We start from the raw sequence: 22543 nt of genomic DNA on the forward strand, positions 1-22543 counted from the left end.
CCATGAATACAGCTGGAGCATTAGTCAATCCGAAAGGCATCACCAGAAACTCATAATGCTCGTACCGAGTTCTGAAAGCAGTCTTAGAAATATCTTCATCTTTGATTCTAAGCTGATGATAACCAGATCGGAGGTCAATCTTTGAAAAGTGGGCAGCTCCTTGTAACTGATAACATGTCATCTATATGAGGCAAGTAATATTTATTGCGTATTGTTATCTTGTTCAACTGCCTATAGTCAATGCACATTCTCAGAGATCCGTCTTTCTTCTTTACGAACAATACTAGTGCACCCTATAGTGATATACTAGGTCTGATAAAACCCTTATCTAACAAATCCTACAACTGTTGCTTTAGATCCCTCAACTCTGCTAGTGCCATCTGATATGGAAGTATTGATATAAGCTGTGCGTCAGGTGGCAAATCAATACCAAAATCTATTTCTTGTACTGGAGGCAATCCTGGTAAATCCTCAGAAAATACATTAGAAAATTCTCTCACTGCTGGTACATTTTCTATACTAAATGTTTCCTTTATTGTGTCATTTACAATAGTTAAGAGACCCAAGCGACCTTTCTCCAGAAGTCGTTACGCCTTTATAAAAGGTACAACTTTGCAAATCTCTAGAACCTGACCCCTTTTTAGAACAAAACTGGGTTCATTTCGTATCTCAAATTTAACTATCTTTGCATGAAAATTGACGATATCATAGCAAGAAGATAACCAATCCATTCCCATCAACATGTCAAAGTCAATCATAATAAGGTCAACTAAAATATCTCTACCCTCAACCCGAATCTGACAACCACGATACACGTATTCAGCTAATATGGACTCTCCAACAGGAATAGCAACTAGAAAAGGATCATTCAATAGCTCAGGATGTCTACTAAACCTCAAAGCAAAGTACGAGGACACATAGGAGTGAGTAGATTCCGGATCAATCAACGCAAGTGCATCAAATGAACAGACAGAAAGAATACCTGTAACCATAGTATTCGAGGCCTGAGCATCCTATCTAGTAAATGCAAAAACTCTCGCCTAACCTCTACCAACATTCCCTTGTCCTTAATTCACAGTAGCACGATCTCCAGCACCTCGACCTTTATTGCCTGTACCTGTAGCACCTGAAGTATTACGAGTGGTCTGAGTAGGTGTAGTTGACTGAATAAAAGCTTGGCTGAAATTCCTCGGAGGCTGAGGGAAATCCCTCAAGTGATGCCCCAACTGGACACACCGAAAGTACTCTCCAGTCTGAACACGACACTGGCCCAAATGTGATCTACCACAGGTCTGGCAGACTGAAGGAACGGTATATATCTGCCCAGAATTACGAAGTCCAGATGATGATGGTCCCCTAATACCCTGTCTATAATGTGGCATGTATGTGGACTGTGAAGACAAGTGTGTCCCTGTCTGAGAACCCTGTTGATGTTGTCTCTAACTTCCTACTCTGCGATTTTCACTAAAATCGCCACTGAAAGATCCCCCTGTCTTGGCATTCTTACGTAAATCACTGGTTGCACGCTCGTCACGTCCCTTGTTTTCAATCTTTCTAGCGAGATCGACTGCATCAGAGTAGGAGAAAGTCTTTATATGTGGGTCTACTGCAATGTATAAACGACCAACTAACCCATCAACAAACCTCTAAACTCGAGCTTCTTGGGTAGGCACTAAGTAAGGAGCATATCTAGCCAGATTACAAAACTTGGTGTTATATGTTGACACATCCATATATGGAGTCTGAACCAATCCCTCAAAGTCTCTAGCATATTTTGCCTCAGGCTGTCTGGAAAGAAATGATCCATGAACAACTTACTGAACTCGTCCCATGTCAGTAGTGCTGCTCTTGCTGGCCTTCCTAGAAATACAGTTTCATACCATGTAGTGACCATATCCTCTAGTTTGTATGATGCGAGCTCCACGACTCTCTCACTAGAACATCCTAGAGCACGTAATGGCTCGAGTGTCTCATCCAAGAAACTTTAAAGGTCTGCTGAATTATCAGAACCTGTGAATTTTAGTAATTTCAATTTCAGGAACTCTGGTAGAGATACCTCCTTATTCCCGAAAGTCTGAGTCTGTGTAGGTTCTTGTGTCTGTAAAGTAGCTTGAGGAGCTGAACTTCCACCCTAAGTAGGTACCAATGCTTCTAACACATTCAATAACTTTGCCACTGCGTTTGCAGGTAAGGCAACAGTAGGTACAACAGTTGGCACTGGTTATGGAGCGTCCTGAACTCCATGTTCTTGCGCTTAATCTGGCATAGTAGCTTGGGGTTGACCCATGTTCCCAACTTCAGGTTGAGGTGCAGCCTGTCTTTTAGTTTGATGAACCCTAACTTAACCGCCACCTCGGGTAGTACCACATCCAGCACCACGTCTAGCATATGAGGGTGTGTGTGTCCTAGCCATCTGCGAAAGAAATACTCCAAAGTCAATTTCAAGTTATCTCAACACAAGATCAAAGAATGAAAGAAGGGAAAACATTCCTAGATGTTTGGTAGCCTCAAGATCATAAGTATGGACGCCTATATACCCATAAACCAGACTCAACTAAACATTGCTACATGACTCGGTACTTAAAGCCTAAGCTCTGATACCAATTTTGTCACGACCCAATTTAGGATCGTGACCAGCGCTTAGGAGCAGGTGCTCCCAAGTAAGCCTTATTGGTATTTTACAGAAAAGCGGACAGAGTTCCCTCTGTTTTTGGACTATCCAAAAATTTTCCTGTCTCAAAATCAACCCAAACATCCTAATATAAATCCAAACAACAATAACTTTATCTTCTAACCAAACCAAATATCTACTATTAATAGTTCACCCACTAACAACTAGAAATACTAATTTATCTCTAAATTTGATAAGAAAGAGCGATATTCAACATGAGTCTATAATAACGAAAGAATACTAATAACACTAAAAGAATGACTAAGGAGAGACTCTAAGAGTTCAAAGAAAAGACCATAACAATTAATTAAAACTCCTTGCCGACGCGAACAAATACGGGGCTCACAAAGAACTATTAACCTGTGCACTCTAATTAACGAAATCCTCGTCTGCGTCAACTGTTGTCTCTGTAAACAAATAGGGGGGAGTGAGTTTCTAGCTCAGCGAGTAATAACATTTAACCACAACCATTTTTATTGGGGATAAGTCAGAAAATATTCTAGTATATTAAACAGAAAATATCATAAGAATGCCCTTTCAGAAATAATAAATAATTTTCTGTCTCAACATGTTTTTTTTGTAGTATAATACAATTGACAATTCAGTAATAAGCTCGGTAACCACTGTATAATATCAATATTCATATTTGGGAGGTTTCAATGAACGGATCAGGTAATCGATATAACTGTGGACATCTTCGCAAGAAGTCAAATATAACGGTAGTCCCTACTCGAGGAAAATCAATAACGGTATGCTAGTTCTACCTTCCCACTAGAGAGGGTTGTAACGGTAATCGGTAATTTCAAGGTGCATCAGGTCTAACGAACCCGTCGTTAGCTACAAGATCCTTCAAATTCTACTCCCATTTATACTTGCCTCTTTAATCCGTATATACTCATAGGAAAATATTTTAAAACAATATAGGGCACATCGATTCTTATCAAATCATGTAACTTCATTTCCATAACAGTAAATTTAAGTAACGGTAAAACATATCTAGTGACAACAAGAATATTTATAACAACCATAATCATCTCAAATAACTATTTCGGTATCATATCGAGTAAAAAACTTGTCCCACATGCAACTCAAAATAACCGGTAACGTATTTATGTTAAAAATTATGTGTAAATCATGCAAGTTATGAAAACACAAATTGTGGTAAGATTACTACTCACAGTACTCATGCCGAAATACCAAATGCTTCTCCTCGAGCAATTCGTACAACTCCCTCCAATCAATCTATAATTACATAATATCGATCTCATGTTAATTTCCACGTTTAGGCTAATTCATAGCTAATTTAAAATACTCAACCATCGGGGTTCATGTTTGAGTCTTAATTTGTGGATTTATATTTAATCATAGAACTAGTCCATAATTCTATCAATTTCAAACTATTTAGTATAATTTATTCCTCTAAAAATAGACCTATCACTGCTTAAACCAAACCTTTATAGCCTTATTATCCATAGTAATTGTATATTTTTTTTATATAAAAGAAAGTTGATATTAAATTCTTTTGTACTACATGAAATTGCATAGATGTAGTGAAATAATTCAACAGATGAAAAGAAGAAGGTTAACCTCTCGAGTCGAAGAACTCCCAGTTCTTCTTAAAGTCTTTGATCAAAACTTTCTTCTTCTTCTTCTTCTTCTTCTTCTACTACTACTTCTTATTCTTTTTCTCTTTCTTTCTTTTTGTGCTTTTTTTTTCTTTTCTGTTTCTCGTTTCCTTCAGAAGCCAAAAGCTTCTTTGCTTTATAAAACCTTTTCAAACCTTGCCAAGCTACTTTCTAATGGGCTTCGGCCTTTTTGTTTCCATCCTTTTTTTTCTTTTTTGATATTTGTTTGTTTTATTTTTAATTATTTGCTAAATGTCCAATATATCCTTATTTAAAATATTGGGGCCCTATATGTGTATACTGCCGAGGGTTGAGCGACACGAACCACATATACATCTATTATACTGTCGAGGCGTTCGGCCCGCTCCACAAGAAGAGAGAATACTTTATGAACATCCGATTTAAAAGCTATTACAAGGCTAATACACAAAAAAGCACAATTTTTATTAATGGTCAAGCAACCCGCCAAAATTCAAGTAAGTGAAATTCGATCTTTACAACTCATTTATCAAGTTTCAACATAATTTAGGTACTTTAATTAACAAGTATGGTGCAAACATTACAAGTATTTCATGATTTGGGCCCTAAACTACCCGGACTTAAGCATAATTAGTAGTTACACACGGACTCTCGTCACCTCGTGCGTACGTAATCCTCACAATTAGAAGCAAATAATAATTTAAATCACTTATGGGAAAATTTTCCTCTTACAAAGTTAAGCAAGAGACTTACCTCGTCTCAAAGCTCACTTTCCGACCCACAAATTCACTCTAAGGCCTCAACTTGGTGCCGAACAATCTGAAGCTAGCCAAATATTATATAAATTAATCAATATACACTCAAAAAGTTAATAATTAAGCTATTAGAATAATTACCCAACCCAAATTGGAAGATTCATAAAATTCATCCCCGGGCACACGTGCCCAAATTTCGAAAAATTTCGAAGATAACTATTATCCATAACCTCACGAACTCAAATATATAATTTTCACCCAATTCCATAATCATTTTCGTGGTTAAATCCTATTTTTATCAAAGCATAGGTTTTTCAACTAAACCCACAATTTCTACACTTTCTATGCTAAGAATCCACCCAAAAATACAGGTATTAAAAATCCATACCTCAAAGTGCTAGGTGAAATCAAAGAGCTTAAAAATCGTCCAAGGGATGAAAAAAAAATGAGCTAAAATTGCCTATGTCCCAACATTAAATGAGCCTCACTGCCCAACGATTTTTGCTTCTGCAGATCCTGGGCCGCATCTACGACGCCGCACCTGTGCAAAACCCATCATAGGTGCGATCCTAGTCCAGGCCACCTGCCTTCGCTTCTGCGGACGGGCTACTGCTTCTGCGGAAGCAGCATCACACCTGCGATCCAGGCCTGGCCAGCCTCTTCTCGCACATGCGGCCCTTTCACCGCAGAAGCGAGGCCGCTTCTGCGGAACTTCCTCCGCTTCTGCGGGCCATAGACCGCCAGTCCCAGGCAGCTTTTGCGACCAAAAGCTCGCAGGTGCGGATGCACCAGAACTGGTGCACCAACAGTTCTTTCAAGTTCAAACTTGATCCGCACATCGTCCGAATAGCACCCGAGACCGCCGGGACCTCACCCAAACATACCAACAAGTTTTTAAACATAAAACGGACTCGCTCAAACCCTCGGAATGCGTAAAAAAAAATTAAAACGAAGAATCGCACCCCAAACCAAATTGAATCATCTTATGAACTTCAAGTTCTTCCAAGTTACTCCGAACACGCCGAATCATACTTAGACTACTCGAAATGACACCAAATTTTGCGTGCAAGTCTTAAATCACCCGGAACTATTCTAGGACTCGAAATCCCAAACGGACCTCGATAACACCAAAACCAACTTCAAACAAAATTTAAAGAACTTTAAAACCTTCATGCGCCGAAACGCTCCCGGGTCATCCAAAACCTGATATGAACATACGCCCAAGTCCAAAATCATCATACGAACCTATTGGGACTGTCAAATCCCGGTTCTGAGGTCGTTTACTACAAATGTTGACCCAAGTCAAACTTTACCCTTTTAAGCCAATATTAAGGAACTAGGTGTTCCAATTCAATCTGAACCCTTCTAAACCCGAACTAACCATCCCCGCAAGTCATAAAATAGTAAAAGCACATACGGGGAGTCTTATTTAGGGGAACGAAGATCTAGAAAGTAAAATGACCGGTCGGATCATTATATCGTACAACGTGACATTAGCAACGGTAAAGAGGACTCAATACACGCATTGATTCTCCATATTCGGGTATTAACTTCCACATTTTCCTTTTAGAAACCGATAATTGAGAGAGAAACACATACTTTGATCGGAGAAGGAAGCAGAGAGAGAAAGGAATAGTGAAGTAATGTGAGCGACACTTGCTAGGAAAGAGCTTTTTCCAAAATAGATACCCGTTGCCACAAATTGGATTAGAAATACGATCTTAAAATCGCAAAGCTTATGCGATTTATAAAATGCAATTGTAAATGCAATTTACACAATTCTCAATTTATATTGTGACTTAAATACAATTATGAATTTGTAAGTTGTAGTTGCAAATATGATTTGTAAGTCGCAAGACGCAACTACATTAAAAGTCGCAACTTTCAATGCGACTTATAAATGCAATTGGAAAAAGCAACCTGTAAATCGCAATTGAAAAATGCGTCTTATAAATCGCATATGATAGATGCAATTCCCAGTGATTTATAAGTGGTAATTACCGGTTTTTTATAAGTGGCATTTATGAGAGTACTCTTTTTATTTGTCTGTTTCAATTAAATATGACTCCTTTTTATATTTGTTAACTCTTGAACTTTGAAGTTTTTTTTACCCTTAATGATATATTATCTACACTACTAGAAAACTGTCAAAAAATGTCCAAAAAAAATTGACCGAAATCGATCAGATTTTCAAATTTTGCACACGTCATAAATGACAGTACGGACCTATTCCAACTTCCGGAACCAGGATCCAACCCCGACATCAATAAAGTCAACTCCCAGTCAAACTTTCCAAACTCTTCCATTTTTCCAACTTTGGCCAATTCATACTGAAACAGCCTACGTAACTCCAAATCAACATTCAGACATGCTCCTAAGGCCAAAATCACCATACAGAGGTGTTGGAACTATCAAAACTCCATTCCGGAGTCATCTACATAAAAATCAAACTCTGGTCAACTTTTACCGCTTAAGCTTCTAAAACAAAAATCCTTCTTCCAAATTGATCCCGGATCATCCGAAAACCGAACTCGATCACATAGACATCGAATAACTTTGCCTACCAATAGTTAGGCACATGCATTTTAAACAATATGACTTGAGCTTCTAGATCTATGATGAGGGCTAAGGGCAGGGTTGAATCTTTTCTCATCTACAACAGGGATTAGCAAGTTGGTAATAAAATTAAGAGTAGCCACCTCGCATTCCTTAATTATATATGGATATCATGGCACTGAGATACATTTCATTTACTCTTTAACATGTGATTCCACATGGATGTTTATTGTTCATAATTAATCATAGTTGCAGTTAACTCATGCTAGGAACTTATAATAACACAGCGCATAATCTAGATGTTTCTTTGGATGCCCGCTATGAACTCTCAAGCAAATAGCATTAGTACTTCTCCTCTTTTCGGTAGCAGTTGAGCGAGGTTCTACAGAAGTTTCGCCCTGCAACTGATGCTGTTTTTTCTTTTCATTTTATCTTTAAACGCTGATAGTGCAAGATTGAACACAAGTACTTTCTCAACATTCTAACTAAACTGCAGATAGAAGCTTAAGCGATAACAGCAAGATCCTGAAATAACAATGTAGCTAAAGAGGAAATTATATAGTTCTCTATATGCATAATCCCAAAAAATGTTACAGATATAGGCCTACTGAACTACTTGCATCGCAGTAGGGGAAATAGAAATCTCTTAAGACGTTCCTGAAAGATATCATCTCATCATCGTCTCTGAACTCCAAAACAAGTGTTCGTAGCCACCCTTTAGCTAATATCTTCTTCATCCTGAAAGCTGAGATTCAATGTTTGCAACTTGAAGCCTGAACCTTGTATAGTTTCAACCAAACTGGAAGAGACCCCTGTAGCTTGTATTGTCGTTTGCTTTGTTAACTGCATCAATTAACAACTTAGATCAACACCGAACCAAGGAATATATGACTAATTATGCCATGTTTCATCTCTTGGCTCTTCAAATGCCTTATTGAACTTCTGAATATAAAAAACAGAGACATGTATTTAAATGCTTCTTATGTTCTTTTTTAAGTGAAGTTTAGACGATTTTTCTCCATGTTTAGATTATACAGGAGTTATTACATAATTCACCTATATATAACTAACATGTTGTTGGCTAAAAATTAGACGATGAAGATCTCAGACACCCACAAATCCTTTACGGCTCTCCTCTCTGCAGTGGGATCCTAACTCTCATGCCAGCAAGGATACTTATGTAAACTGAAGTTGGTAAGCTGAAATGAGGAACTTAGCTTCGAATTCTGATGGAAATAGATGGTAACTTTACCTTCCCACTTTTGTACGCTTGATCTATGTTGTCAACGAAATTCTTACACTAATAGGGTTTTCTGTAGTTTGTATGCTAGGGGAAATAGCAGCTTCAAAGGATATTTTTTTGTGTTAGACGTTCTACAGAAGATTTTATAGTTCAAAATGTAACAAGTACTTTAACAGCCTTTTTCACTTTTATTCCAGTTACTTTTGAAGAAGAAATGACACTTTCTTATTAATTTTATGCAATGTCTCTAAGGTGCATTACGTTTCTCAGGATGTCAACTTTCTACAGCAATATTTCCTCTAACAGAATATACTACTCAACAACAACAACATACCCAGTATTATCCCACAAACAGAATATACTACTATAAACGAGTAAATATAAGAGAAGCATTATAAATGTAAATCACCTCCACGCTTGCAATGCCCTCAACAACTTGAACTTTGAGATCTGTAATGCCTTCTATCTCCTGTATATATATATGGACAGACAATGAAATTATGAAGGTCAACTCACAACTATTCTTAAATTCTAAGTTATTATAAGCTAAAATCTATTGTTTTAACGGAAAATTTCCTTCAGGCAATCTCACTACAAATTTGGAATAAAGATGGAGAAACAGATACAACTCTTCACCAAACACTCACAAAATCAATAGTTCATTACTGCAACTTCTAATGAGTATTTATACCTGTACTTTGATTCTAGATTATAAAATTTCAGATATGCCTAGTTCCAAAAGAAAATAATTTAAACACCTAGAAAGCTCAGAACATTTTGCTTTCTCTAATTTGTCTCTTAAAGTTTAAGGACCTCATGTTGTTTATTTCCCACTACAATGTAATTGTGATTCTTTCTGGTGTTCTACAAGTATCATTAAATTACAGAGAAAAAGAAAAATGCAGAATCCCCTGCAACTTCAACTACATTGTATTTCAAATGCAAAGACAACTGAAGTCTTTAAGAAAGGGCGGACAAATTGGCATGTACAACATAAAGATCTGAACTTTATATACTAAATTACCTCTAAAGCCTTAGTCACATTAGGAACAGCTGCTTCACTCATTGTTCCTTCTGCCTGTGATAATAATATAAATTGAGTTATCATTCACAAGAAAATCCACAATTAACAATTTGAATGAAAGAAAGAAAGAAAAAAAGGAAGCAAAACTAACACATCGAATGCTTCTCATTCTTCTAGACAGTATTAGACAATCAATCAAATAATTAATTAAACCTCAATCCCGAAACTAGTTGGAGTCGAGCTATATGAATCATTTATATGCATTCTTCTCTGGACCCACCTCATACCAATATGAACACGACCGAAAAATTCATAGACATTACAACCAGAATTCATCATAAACTAACTATTCTTACAATAAGCATCAACCTACTGAAACCCTCCTCCTATATGAATCGTTTATATGGATTCTTCTCCGAAACCATGTCATACCAATATGAAAATGACTGAAATTCATTACTACCAGAGCTCATCATAAATTAACTATTCTTACTCTGAGCATCAACCTACTACAACCTTCCTCCTTTACCGGGACATGGTAAACTCACATAGGTAGAGTTCTTGACAAAATTAAACAACTAAGCCTTAGTCCCAAACAAGTTGGAATCTGCTATATGAATCCTCACTGACCAATGTCCCCCATTTAAATTCAGCTCAGGCAAACATTTTACAAACTAAAAATAGAAAATGAAAAGTACTAGAAATAAGGTCAGAAGGTTAAACCTGAAAGAACATGGTGAGGACATCGGAAGGGGAGACGGAAACAGAAACAGTCTGATCAACGGTAGTTGTCGGAGCAGCAGATGCTTCATCAACAACAGCAGTGGCACCTTCTTCCTCAGCAGCGGACCATATCCTAGTATTTCTCAAAGGTGCCTTCGCTTTCACCAAACTCCGAGAGTAAGAATAGCCGACGCCATTGCTCCCGTTCCTTTGGAACTGAACGAATTGAATTGGGAACAATTGAGGAAGAGCAATAGATGAAGAATGGGGAATTTGAGAATGAGATTTTGCTCTGCAAACCCAAAATGCTGAGACGGTGGCCATTTCTTTTCTCCACACTACTGATTCTTTTACTTCTTATCCAGAAGCCAAAGCACAAAAAGGAAAGGACTATATGGATATTTGGGACAAAATAATGCCAGTTAGTAGTAAATTTTAGTTACAAAATAATTTTTTTTTTTTTAAGTTACAAAAAAAGTTGGGGAAAAAAGACATAGTGTCGCCAATTTTTCCGTTACTTTATTCTAAAAAAAATAAAGAGATAAAATTGGAAAAAAAAAATCAAATTTCTAACTCATTATCTTTTATTATCCATATAGTTTCTTGATGTCTCGAAGTAGCGGCAACTACAACCATTTGGGGGGGGGGAGGGAAATTTAATAATAGTATTAAAAAGAAAGAATTACAAAAAAATACACGTGACTTCACACCATATAAAAAATAGCCTATGTTTTTTAAGTTTTACTCTGTCTAGCCCACATTGTACATATTTTGAAAGCACTAGCAAATTGAAAATTTATGTTCTTCCAATCATTGCTTCTAAAAGCTATGCAGTTAAATCTATATTCTCACAACCATTGCTTTCACTCTCTCTTCTTCTCACATCTTCTACATATTCTTCAAGGGACCGTGTATTTTCTACTTCTCCTCGTGTATCACCTGCTTGCAATGTAAGAAAATTGAAGAGTAGAAGTCCACCATTGAAGACCATTCAAAGCTTTGCTTTTGAAAATTATTTTTTTTTTTAATTTGTTAGTTGTTTGGATTGGGCGTTATTCCAATTGATTGAAAATATCAAAAGGAGTTCAAAATTTAAATTTGAAGTGTTTTGGAGTAGATTTGAGCGATTTGAGTTAAATTTCAGAAAAGACGCAAGGAAGAAGACGAAGTCAGTTTTTTGTATAATTATGTATAATCTTGTATAATAGTGTATATGAGTATAGAAACACACCTTATACACTATTACACACTTTTATACACCTTTATACAAGCGTTTGTAGACGAACTTCTTCCACAATTTTCAGTTGCAATTCTTGTTCAAAACCAGTCCAAATCTCCATTAAATGACTTCAAATTTTATATACAACCTCCTTATACTATTTCTAACAAGTCTAAATAATACCCACTCCAAATTTCTCACAAAATTAAATTTGGAATTTAAACCCACATATTTAAGCTTGTTAAAAATTTAATTTTCACCACCCAAATGAATTTGGTTTGTTGAATTAATATTTGAGTCACAGTTACTGGTTCAAAAATTAATTTAAAAGCTTGAGGAATCTTTTTAAAAAATTAAATAGTAATTTTGAGAACCTATTGGAGTTGAATGTTGAATCTTAGCCTATTATTTTTGGGCTAGTTGGTTGTAAATTGAATTATGGACTATAAAATTGAAAAGTAGGGAGCCCAGTTGTTCTAATGTGAAATTTTCCCTATTAAAAATTAGATATTTCAACCTTATGGGCATTTTGTCTGTAAAGGACTAGTATATACAAGAATCTATATGTAAAAACGATATCCCGAATTGGAAGAAATTATTGGGTTATCGATATTGAATTAATGATTCGATAACAGTTTAGTATTATTTTACTATTGGGTTATCAATTCAAAATTCAAATTTTATTAACACTGAACCCAATAGTAATTCTTTTTTAAAAAAAAAAAAAAAAGAGAGCAGAAAGCCACGAATTGTCTCAGAAAATATATAAAACAAATCCACATTGAAAAATTAAGTACTCAAACTATTGTCTGAAGTGGCTAAGTGATTTAGAAAGTATGAGTATACAGCCTTCAAAATCTTCAGTCTATGTATATATTTCTTCTTTCCGTCATTCGATCTCAAGAAATCTCGTCATAGTTTTTCTTCCCACCTTTCTTGTCTACCGACTTCTCTGAAATCTAGTCCATCATTATATATTTCATATTGTGGTGTCGCACTTTTTCTTTAAATGTGAGTTGAGTCATCGAAATACCAATTACGTTTTATCATTACTTGTAAGAAGCTTTCTCAGCTAGACAGAGACGACTTTCACATTCTCAAAACTCAATTAGACCTACTAATTTTCATTGCACCTGAAACCAGAGAATAGTTTATTCGAGTACACCCTAAACACAAGCTGCACTAGTCCAGATGCATAATTAGGTTACATGCACATAATTCAGATCATATATCTACAAGGAACAAGACGCAGTTTGAGACCACAGAGAGCCCATTACTCGTCTTTAGGGGTCATTCATCCTACCCAAAATCCCAATAATTGAGGTAGTCGGTAACTTCACATTATTATAAGTTATTTCATGTCACATTCCACTTGAATTTCACCATCTGCACAAACAAACGTTTTATCAGATTTCTCATAGGAAAATGGAGATTTTTTTTAAACACAAAACAAGGGGCCCAAGAGAAAGACCCTTACTCTTGAGATACACAGCTAAATTTGCCTGGGCATCAGCTTCAGTATTGCCTTCCTGATATGTTAAACAAGTAAAAGTGCAAAACCCTCAGTAAGGGGATGAAAGGATAGCTTTCAATGACTACAAGAAAGGAACGATTATGCGAACAGTGAATAAATAAATAAATTATGAACTCTCCATCGCAGGAAAAGAGAGCTCATATAGCTCATCAGCAAGAAGAGAGAAATTGTATATCACATAAAGTAAACATGACATTCGAACACACTTCACTTGCACCTCTTATGGTCCCGGGATTGTAAAAGAACACATGCACACATTGCAATTTTATCACATAAATAACATGCAGATGTAAGATATAATAAGAACCTCGGCACATCAAAATTCTGAGAGACCAGTTCAGTATAGAGCACGATCCGAATTAACAAAAGGGGAAAGTTGGTCATACTCTTAATATATGGTTGATCTGGAATGATATAAACTGATCTTTAAGCTCTTTGACGATCTTGGATAGCTCAGCCATGTTCTGGTTCTTACATTTCCAGATTCCCTGAGTCTGTTCCATGACAAAATTTGTAAAGAACAAGAGATTGACCCATAAGTAGTTCCAGCAAAAAAAATGACACTAAATGTAATATAATAGCACTTTGAGCGCGCATATGATCTCATTGAAAGATCACGTAGCTTCAATTTTTAATATTTGTTGGGAAGAATCGCTTCACTTTCAAACTGGTTTAGATGTAGCTTAGAATGGTAGTGCGAAAGATCATATAGGTTGCAAGGGAAAGAATAGCTTCACTTTAAACTGGTTTAGGTGTATCCTAGGATGGTATTGGGTAAGGTACCATCAAGACGGCAAGCTTATACCGAACCAAAATTCCTATTGAACTAGGTAGCCTGAATATGTCTCAAATCCTATACTCCTAAACCAGTCACAGCAAAATCTCTCAGGTATTCTGCAAAATAAATATATAAAACCAATTTCCTTACTTAATTGTGAACCTACACTTTGTTCTCCAGCATTCACCTTGGGATGTTGAGAAGCAAGTTTTCCCAGGACAAGCGAGAAAGCAGAACTAATTGACTAATTTGCTAAAGGGGAAGTGGAAAATAAGCAAAAACCAAAACAGAAAAGCAGAAGTAAGAAAACGAGAAAAGAAGACCTGCATGCAGACAAGTTTTGAGTCGCCCTGAACTTTAATATGTTTGAAACCTTTCTCAATAGCATATTTTAGCCCTAAGATTAGGCCTCTGTATTCAGCAACATTGTTAGTTGCAACACCCACACCTTCACGCAACCGGAAAACCTACAGAAAAGGAATTACAAGTCGAAAACCTATAAATTTATGGTGACAAACCACATCTTCTAAACGGATAGGGAGCATACCATACTTCCATCACCAGCATGTAGAACAGCCCCGGCACCAGCTAGTCCAGGATTCCCCTTTGAAGCCCCATCAAACTCAAGAGTGCAAGAACACTGCATATAGGGGAGCTGAAGGTATCAATTTATAAGATGTTCCTCCAAGCTAGAAGCAAAGATCACATTAAGATAGTAGCACTTAAAAGAAAACAGGACGTTCACCATATTACAAGCGAGTCACAGACCACCCTTTTTGCAAAAATGAAATAAGACCAATGTGACCAATGTCTTTTTCATGTCATGGAAGACATGATATCATGACTAGGAACTGAAGTGCAAACAGAATTAATACACTAAACTATGGCAGAAAAGTCAAAATATAAGTCCAAACAGAATCTTCTTTTTTTTAAGCACATAAGTCCAAAATCTTGTATGTTTTTTTAAATCAAGTGACGTATAATCTTGTATGTTCCTTATAATGTTACTTATAAGGGATAAGTAATCTTGAATGTTATTTCAATGGAGAAATTCTCTTTTAAATCAAGTGACATATAATCTTGTATGTTCCTTATAATGGATAAGTAATCTTGAATGTTATTTCAATGGAGAAATTCTCGCACTTGCATTCTTTTTGGCCCCTAATGGAAGTGCTCCACGTGAAACAGGTTAGTATGCTCCAAATACATTTGTATTGTAAAATAGACTTATCACACAAAAGTAAACTTTGCCACAAATCCTCAAACTTTGGACATTTACTGAACGTACTCCTGGAAAGCTGCATTTTGTCCTCACAATTTGATTTAAGAGTCACTTGGCCCCCTTGGTTCGGCATTGCCGAATGAGGACTTTTCAACATATACAATAGACTAAAACAATTTTCTCTTATCTCAATACATATTGACTTTTAAGCCTCTTTTTTCCATAAGCTCAAATAAGCATCACTTTCCTAGCTATTGCTTGTTCATCAGCACCATAATGTAAAAAAAAATAGGAGCAAGTCCTTACCAAGGCTAACAGCACCCACCTACCCACCCCCTTCAGAATATCAACAAACAGGTAAAGCAGATAATAACAAGTATTTGTGCATATTGATTCAAAAAAATATTTAAAGAAACTTACACAATATGATGAAATTGGGGGAACTTCAAGGAAATTGTCTAATTTGGCATGTTTTTGCTGACCAGCAGCTGAAAACGAAGGAGATGCCACCACCTCCGTCTGAATGAAGGAAATAATCATGTGAATATCAAAGGCTCCACAGATCACATTTTCATAATAGCAAAACTTTTTCACTATACTGACTCTATCTGATCAATGAAAGAATAATATGGATTGACCCGTTGACCATTAAGAGATTACCTGCATCCTCTTCTCCTGAAAATTCTTCCCAATAATTTTATCTTTGGAAGAGCCAGGTTGCTGCAAAAACATAAAAAGAAAAAAAATTACCATGCATGAAATGGTCCTTGATGTAAACCTGAAACTACAAAAAAAATGTCAAAAAAATCAAGGCACAAAATGTAGGTTATCTATAGACTGCTGAATTTGACAGAGGAAAAGGAGACAGGCATTTCACTAATTGATTGCCAAAACATCTGAACCTTTCAAGTTTAGTCTAACTGCAAAATGTAAAAGCAGTATTATGCGCATTCTGCAATACCAGTCAGTGGCCGAAAGACACAAAATGGGGGAAGTAGTTGACATGACGGCAATTGAGCGAGTACTAACAAATCCACCAAGTGATTATACCTATCATTGGCATCAAATTCAGACCCCAAGAATCCCATACTCAAAACTAATAGCAAAAGCTTCTATGACCTTAAGGTTAACAAAGTACAGTTCTGCATCTGACACAAACCAGAACGCCCCCACCCGACCCCACCCCACCCCCAAAAAATTACCAGAATTGGTCTTGAAGCAATATAACATATGGCAGTAGCATTATCACCAAGAAGATGTAAATCAGAAAATAGGCAACTGTGACATTTTCCCTTTGAAATGCTTCCATGTGCCACATAATTGGATAACACTTTAGAAAAGAATCCTCTTCAATTTATTCACGTACAGCTTTTCCATAGTATCACCTCGGTTTGCTCTCTCATCAAACGCCGCAATGAAACATATTTCTTCCCAGTTCTTCACCTTTCAATTTTTTACCTATACATATAAATCTGATTCAATATTCACTTCCTTTCTCATGCATCTTAACCTAAAGTTCTCCTGTGGTAAAAGTTTATTCAATCACATCATTTTTATTTGTCACCTCTTCGATAATCACCTCAAATAAACCATTGCCAGCATATATTAGTTACTATTTAATATTTTAATACCTGAATATTTTTGTTAAAAATACACAGAATTTCTTTGACCAAAATGTGTCCAAAGAATATACCGAGGGATTCTTCCAGTTATGTTAGCTGAACAATAAAATAAATTCTTCCATTATGCTCGTTCGCATATGATTGTAGATGATGGAGTGATACTCTCCTCATACACAGCACAAGGCCCATTATTATTTGGAGCCTATAGGAAAAATTAATCTCATGAGTCCAAAATTATATCTGCAGCGCCAGGTAATAGTGTCATGAGAAGAATTGAAGAAAAAGATAATAGAGAATGCTTAAGAGCTACAAGAAGTATTTTCTCTTACTTCGACGATCAGATGAAAGTGAAGCTAATAGGAAAACGAGATGGAAATAACTGTTGAAAAGAGAGAAATAACAGTTGCATCCAATGTATACAACTGTAGACAATGCGATGCAAAGAAGATATCACGACTAGGCAAAGAACATAGTACCAACTTGAGTGAATACAACATGTAAATAGCTACCACTAGGTTGCCAAAAAAAAAAAAAAAAGCCACCAAGTGGAGTGAATACAACATGTAAATCACTACCATTCGGTTGCCAGTAACATAGTTGAAAGATCAGAAGGAGAAGCAGTTCATCACTTCAGCCTGATAAAAAAATTTAAGATGAAAAATCATGCAAGTCAGTGAAGGCCCACGGTGCACTAAAATGTGTCTATATCATGACAACAAAGGAATGATACAAAACTTAAAAAGGAGGACAATTTTAGCACCCCCATTAGCCAAAATTTGACTGAACTATCATCAATTAGATGAGACAACTAAGTCTACCGCTAGGTTAAACTCCTCAAGTGCAGAAGCGGGCACATGAGTCCTAAATTACACAGTGAAACAGCAAAAAACATTCAGTAACATATAAAATGATCAACTTTCTAACCCGAAAAGGACATGGGATAAGTATCCCAAAGAGATCATCTCGGACATCGCTGAAATCCATAGAATACATTGCATTCTTGAGTCCATGAGAGGCCAGATACTCTTCAGATTCCTTAGCCAGGCGGTACCCTTTAAAAACACTCATGGCTGGTTCGCCAACCTGAAAGATCAGAAAAAAATAACAAAATATTCAGAGAAAAAAGGAACACCTAGTTAATATTATTGCTTGAGCTCTAAAAAATCAACTAAGCCTCACCCCAAACTAGTGGGGTCGGCTATATTGTATGCATTTTGCTTTATTTCTTCTTCATTGTTCAAAAAATATTCATAATTACATGTTTGGCCATAAATATCATTCATTTTCTATTTATATGATGTGTTGTGTACCCAAGTCGATTTTTTCAGCACGTGTGCCTCCGTCCCAAAAAAGGATGTATATTCCGGACAATTGATTTTTTTGATAAGGATATATTCCGGACAATTATCATGGGTGCTTCTAGAAATACTTGTAGTAAAGTATTTTCAAATAATTATTTGGTCATCATTATTTGTAAATGTTGAACTTCAGTATTTCAAATACACATGGCGATATTGAAAAACTTCTTTGAAAAGTGTTTCAAGCGAAATAATGGTTTTCACTCACAAAACTACAACTTTTCTTTTCAGTAAAGTCATGTCAAAACACAAATTCAACATTTAAAGGAGTACTCTTTTTTAACTTCAATTCAAATACCCTATGTTTTCAACTTCAACCAAATATTGTCCGACTTTAAATACTCATTTTTTTTCCAACTTCCCCCAACTCTTCTTATACTTGAGGCCTAACCTAGGTAAAAACTTACCCACACTAGGTGTTTGCACCAAAGCAATAGGTGCATGCCATGTATTTAAAATGAGTCGCAAATCACTTAATCAGTGGTAATTACTATACATTTTCACAGAATAAAATCACTGAACCATGGTAAATTGCTACAGTTTGGTGTAAACACCCGGTATTTACCCCCTAAACGATCCCCCTCCCCCAAAGAAGTAGTCTAATAGATAACCAGAAGCCGCCTTTGGCCCAAAAGCAGAAAGTATTGACGATAAAAGTAAAGGAAACATACAGAAGTTCGGAGCAGAGCTTGTAAATCGCTCAAGTTCTTATAAACACCGATCACATCCCCTTTACGAACAACATAAAAAGCGTCCTTTTCGTCCCCCATTTATTTGTCCAACTCCAACGCCTTTACTTGACAGTGCAAGTAACTCCACCACTGTACAACACACTATAACTTAGTAAAAGCAGAAACAGAAATAATAATAAATACTAGTCCAAATTCCACTGACAAAACTCTATTCAAACAACTCAACGGACAATATACAGTCAATATTTTACCTCAACCTGTATGATCAGTGTAGTTAATTTAGTACCATTGAAACTCAATTACTACTCCCTATATCCCAATTTATGTGGCACTCATTCCTTTTTAGTCTGTCCCAAAAACAATGTAACATTTATATTTAATACAATTTAACTTAAAATTCCCCTTCTACCTTAATGAGTTAATTTATAGCCACACAAGTATCTAATACTTGTCTTGAACCACAAGTTTCAAAATTCTTTTCTTTCTTAAACTCCGGTGCCTAGTCAAATTAATTGGGACGGAGGGAGTATATATTTAGGCATAAAAATATGTTAACAAACCTAATTTAAGCAAATTGAGAATGAATTAGGGTTTTCGAAACATAAAGTGGAAGAATTCTTACCGAGGAGAGGAGCAGAGTGAAGGGAATAGTTCGTGGGACGGTGAAGAAAGGAAACCTTTTAATGGAGTTTTTTAGTCAGCAGCAGCTGATCTCTGTTCAGTTTCGGAAGTCGTGTAACATGTGGGGCGAGCTGATTTTGGCCCGAAACTGCATTTTTGGGCTGCTTGGCGGGATTATCACTATTGGGCTATCCAGTTACGTACATTTACGGCCCATTAGCCCATTAAGGAATGTATAACCAGGATCTTTATAGAAATAGCCAATCAGATTCACTGTTTTTTTCCTAGCCAATATTTCTAAATTATGCACTAATTATATACGATTATACATATATATACTATAAATGGATTATACATATATATACATTTGCCTGCTATTTTTAGTTTAAGAAGTTGAATGAGCGACTATTTAAGTTAATTCTTCATAACAGGCTAACAATATCGGGGCACTTGCATCTATACCCGCTTTTTGTGTCACGCTTTTAACTTATGTCCGCTTTGCAAAAAAAATTATAAGTGTACCCGTTTTTTCGCATAAATTCAGCATACGGGGCTGAAGTAGAAAAGGCAATCACGCAAAACTTCGGCATTCTAGTAGCCGGGCCTGAAGTTAAGCTCTAGAGCTGAAGTTTTTGTTTTATAACTGGCGAACTTTAGCTCTAGAGATGAATTGTCGAACTTCAGCTGTTTGTAACTATCGAACTTCAACTCTAAAGCTGAAGTTTTTGGTTATAACTGGCGAACTTCATGTTTTGTAACTCGCAAGCTGAAGTTCTCACTAGTTCAATTTGAGGATATGAATACACACTAGTTTACAATCACTCACAGTGTATGCGAGAGCAATCACAAGATCTCATATATATGACGGCGCCATCTCTCCAGATTGAATTGGAAAGAAAAGTAGTAGCTGCTCTTATTTATCTAAAAGAAAAAAAAGACAAATTAAAGAAAGAGAGCAAAAGGAAAGATCACGTCAAACGGCAGTTGCATGAGTTAACAATAAGAAATGTTTGAATTTCTAATTTGGCTTCTTTAGTTGGATATTCGCATATTTACTTGTTGATAAACATTGGCTGAAAATTTTTGAAGGATAATCCTCCGGAGTGGGAAATGGGAAAGGAGGAGAACGAGGAGGAGAAGGGGGCTGAAGTTATTTAAAAAGTGGGTATAAGTTAAAAGTTTAAAAAAAAAAATGGGTATATGTTAAATGGGGACGACCAAATAGGGCGCCCCATGCAATTTTTACAACAATATCACTTCAAACGCAATCTTGATTATTTATTGAAATAAAGAACTCTTACAATATTCCCTTCATTCAAAGAACAGTGAAGTTTAAAATATGAGAATTGTCCAGTATAAAATTGGATATTGATTTCTCATAAAATGAATTCATTAGTTAGAATACACAACAACAACATACCCAATAAAATCCCACTAGAAAATGTTTAAAAATCATTGTTAAATAGAAATTTGTTTGATTATCGGATAGCATAGTATCAAACAGAACCATATGATATTATTACAAACTGTATACTCCGTTTCGAGGATCAAGATTTTGTCTAATTTTATAACGGACCATATGATAAGCTTATATTGTTTGTTTTTAGTGCATGTGTCTGGTTTTAACAGTTTTTGGGACTTCGTAGGTTCGTCCCATACCCACTTAAAAGTCCCATTCTGGATTATGTTTTAAATTGTTTGCTTAATACATACAGCAGCTCTGCAATATATCATAAATTTTATAAATATAATGGCATTTGGTAATCAATGGTTTTAGGGGTTAAATAGTCGTTAATGCATGTGTAATTATTAACAGTCTGGTACTCTATTGCTTGTAACTTTAAAAGAAAATTTGCTTTACAGTATTCATCTCAGAGAAACAAGAAAAGTTTTATTTTATGTTTCATACAACTTACACTAGTTGTATGAGACAATTTTTTTGTCTCACAGTTTTGTGGACCCAGACAGAGTAAATCAACAAATATTTCCAATGTATTATTATGCTTAAAACAATAAGAGCAATTACAAATTTCACAAATGAAAAGAAACAAAAACAAAGTATATAAGAATGAATCTCAGTATGCTACTTGTTTAAAATTCACGTGTAAATTATTCATAAGGTGAAAATCCATTTTGTGGTCAAAGTGTTGCTTGCTACTCAACTATCTGTATACAAGCTCTAAAACGATGAGGTATCTTCTTCTAAATAGCTGTCCGTATACAAGCTAACGAGAGTTTAGCTCCTCTGACCTAGGGGTGGGCATATATCGGGTAAAACCGATAACCCGAACCATTAATTCTTTATTGAGTTATCGGTATTGGATTATTGGGTTAACGGTTCGGTAACAGGTTAAATTTTTTTTTTATTGGGTTATCGGTTCGGGCTCGGTTTGCATTTTTGTTATTGGGTAAAAACCGATAACCCAATAAGAATGATGTAATTTACTAATTTACCCTTAAGTATATACTAGGATTATTTATTTTCCTAATTCCCTCTTCACTCTTCAGTCTTCAGTCGTTTGTCTCTCAGTTCTCATTCTTGTTTCCGTCACAGCCCCCAAGAGTCAAGACGCAAGACTCACCACCAGTTCTCCGCCAGACATCAGTAGATACTACACAGAAGTGGGAGCATGCTTTTGTTAAGAAACAACAAAAGTTGGCAGTTTACATGTTTTGGCAGTTTGATTTCTTTGTTTTATATATTGCAAAATTTTTTAGTTGTTTTATCTTATCGGGTAAACCGATAACCGAACCGATAATGATATATAACCGATTAACCGATAGCCGATAACCAATATCTTATCGGTTTGGTTATCGGGTTATGATATTTGTAAATCGATAACCGATTGGCAAAACCGATAATGTTCAAAACTGAACCGAACCGACCGATACCCACCCTTACTCTGACCGGCAAACGTCAT

General features: G+C 36.0%; 3 protein-coding genes across 4 annotated transcripts; all 3 read right to left on the bottom strand.

Moving 5' to 3' along the window:
- Positions 1–338: 338 nt before the first annotated feature.
- LOC138882209 (uncharacterized) lies at positions 339–992 on the bottom strand. Its single transcript, XM_070162694.1, has 2 exons — positions 630–992; positions 339–530 (listed from the first exon to the last, which is right to left on the bottom strand). The coding sequence occupies exons 1-2, from the start codon at positions 990–992 to the stop codon at positions 339–341; spliced, it is 555 nt and encodes a 184-aa protein (XP_070018795.1).
- A 7063-nt stretch (positions 993–8055) lies between these two features.
- LOC104234857 (uncharacterized) lies at positions 8056–11165 on the bottom strand. The gene is made up of 4 exons (XM_009788493.2): positions 10577–11165; positions 9854–9907; positions 9239–9298; positions 8056–8429 (listed from the first exon to the last, which is right to left on the bottom strand). Exons 1-4 carry the CDS (start codon positions 10898–10900, stop codon positions 8304–8306), a joined length of 564 nt encoding a protein of 187 aa, XP_009786795.1. The 5' UTR covers positions 10901–11165; the 3' UTR covers positions 8056–8303.
- A 1724-nt stretch (positions 11166–12889) lies between these two features.
- LOC104234856 (uncharacterized) lies at positions 12890–19737 on the bottom strand. Of its 2 annotated transcripts, none has more exons than XM_009788492.2 (10): positions 19624–19737; positions 18981–19130; positions 17876–18034; positions 15990–16049; positions 15750–15848; positions 14655–14747; positions 14431–14574; positions 13716–13823; positions 13273–13324; positions 12890–13181 (listed from the first exon to the last, which is right to left on the bottom strand). In XM_009788492.2, the coding sequence occupies exons 2-10, from the start codon at positions 19077–19079 to the stop codon at positions 13147–13149; spliced, it is 849 nt and encodes a 282-aa protein (XP_009786794.1). In that variant the 5' UTR covers positions 19080–19130; positions 19624–19737; the 3' UTR covers positions 12890–13146. The 2 variants fall into 2 exon arrangements, with proteins under 2 accessions (XP_009786794.1, XP_009786793.1); XM_009788491.2 differs by having other exon boundaries at positions 14655–14762.
- Between the last annotated feature and the right edge of the window lie 2806 nt (positions 19738–22543).

Source organism: Nicotiana sylvestris, chromosome 2, assembly GCF_000393655.2.
Source record: "Nicotiana sylvestris chromosome 2, ASM39365v2, whole genome shotgun sequence".
In the NCBI taxonomy this organism is placed as follows: domain Eukaryota; kingdom Viridiplantae; phylum Streptophyta; class Magnoliopsida; order Solanales; family Solanaceae; genus Nicotiana; species Nicotiana sylvestris.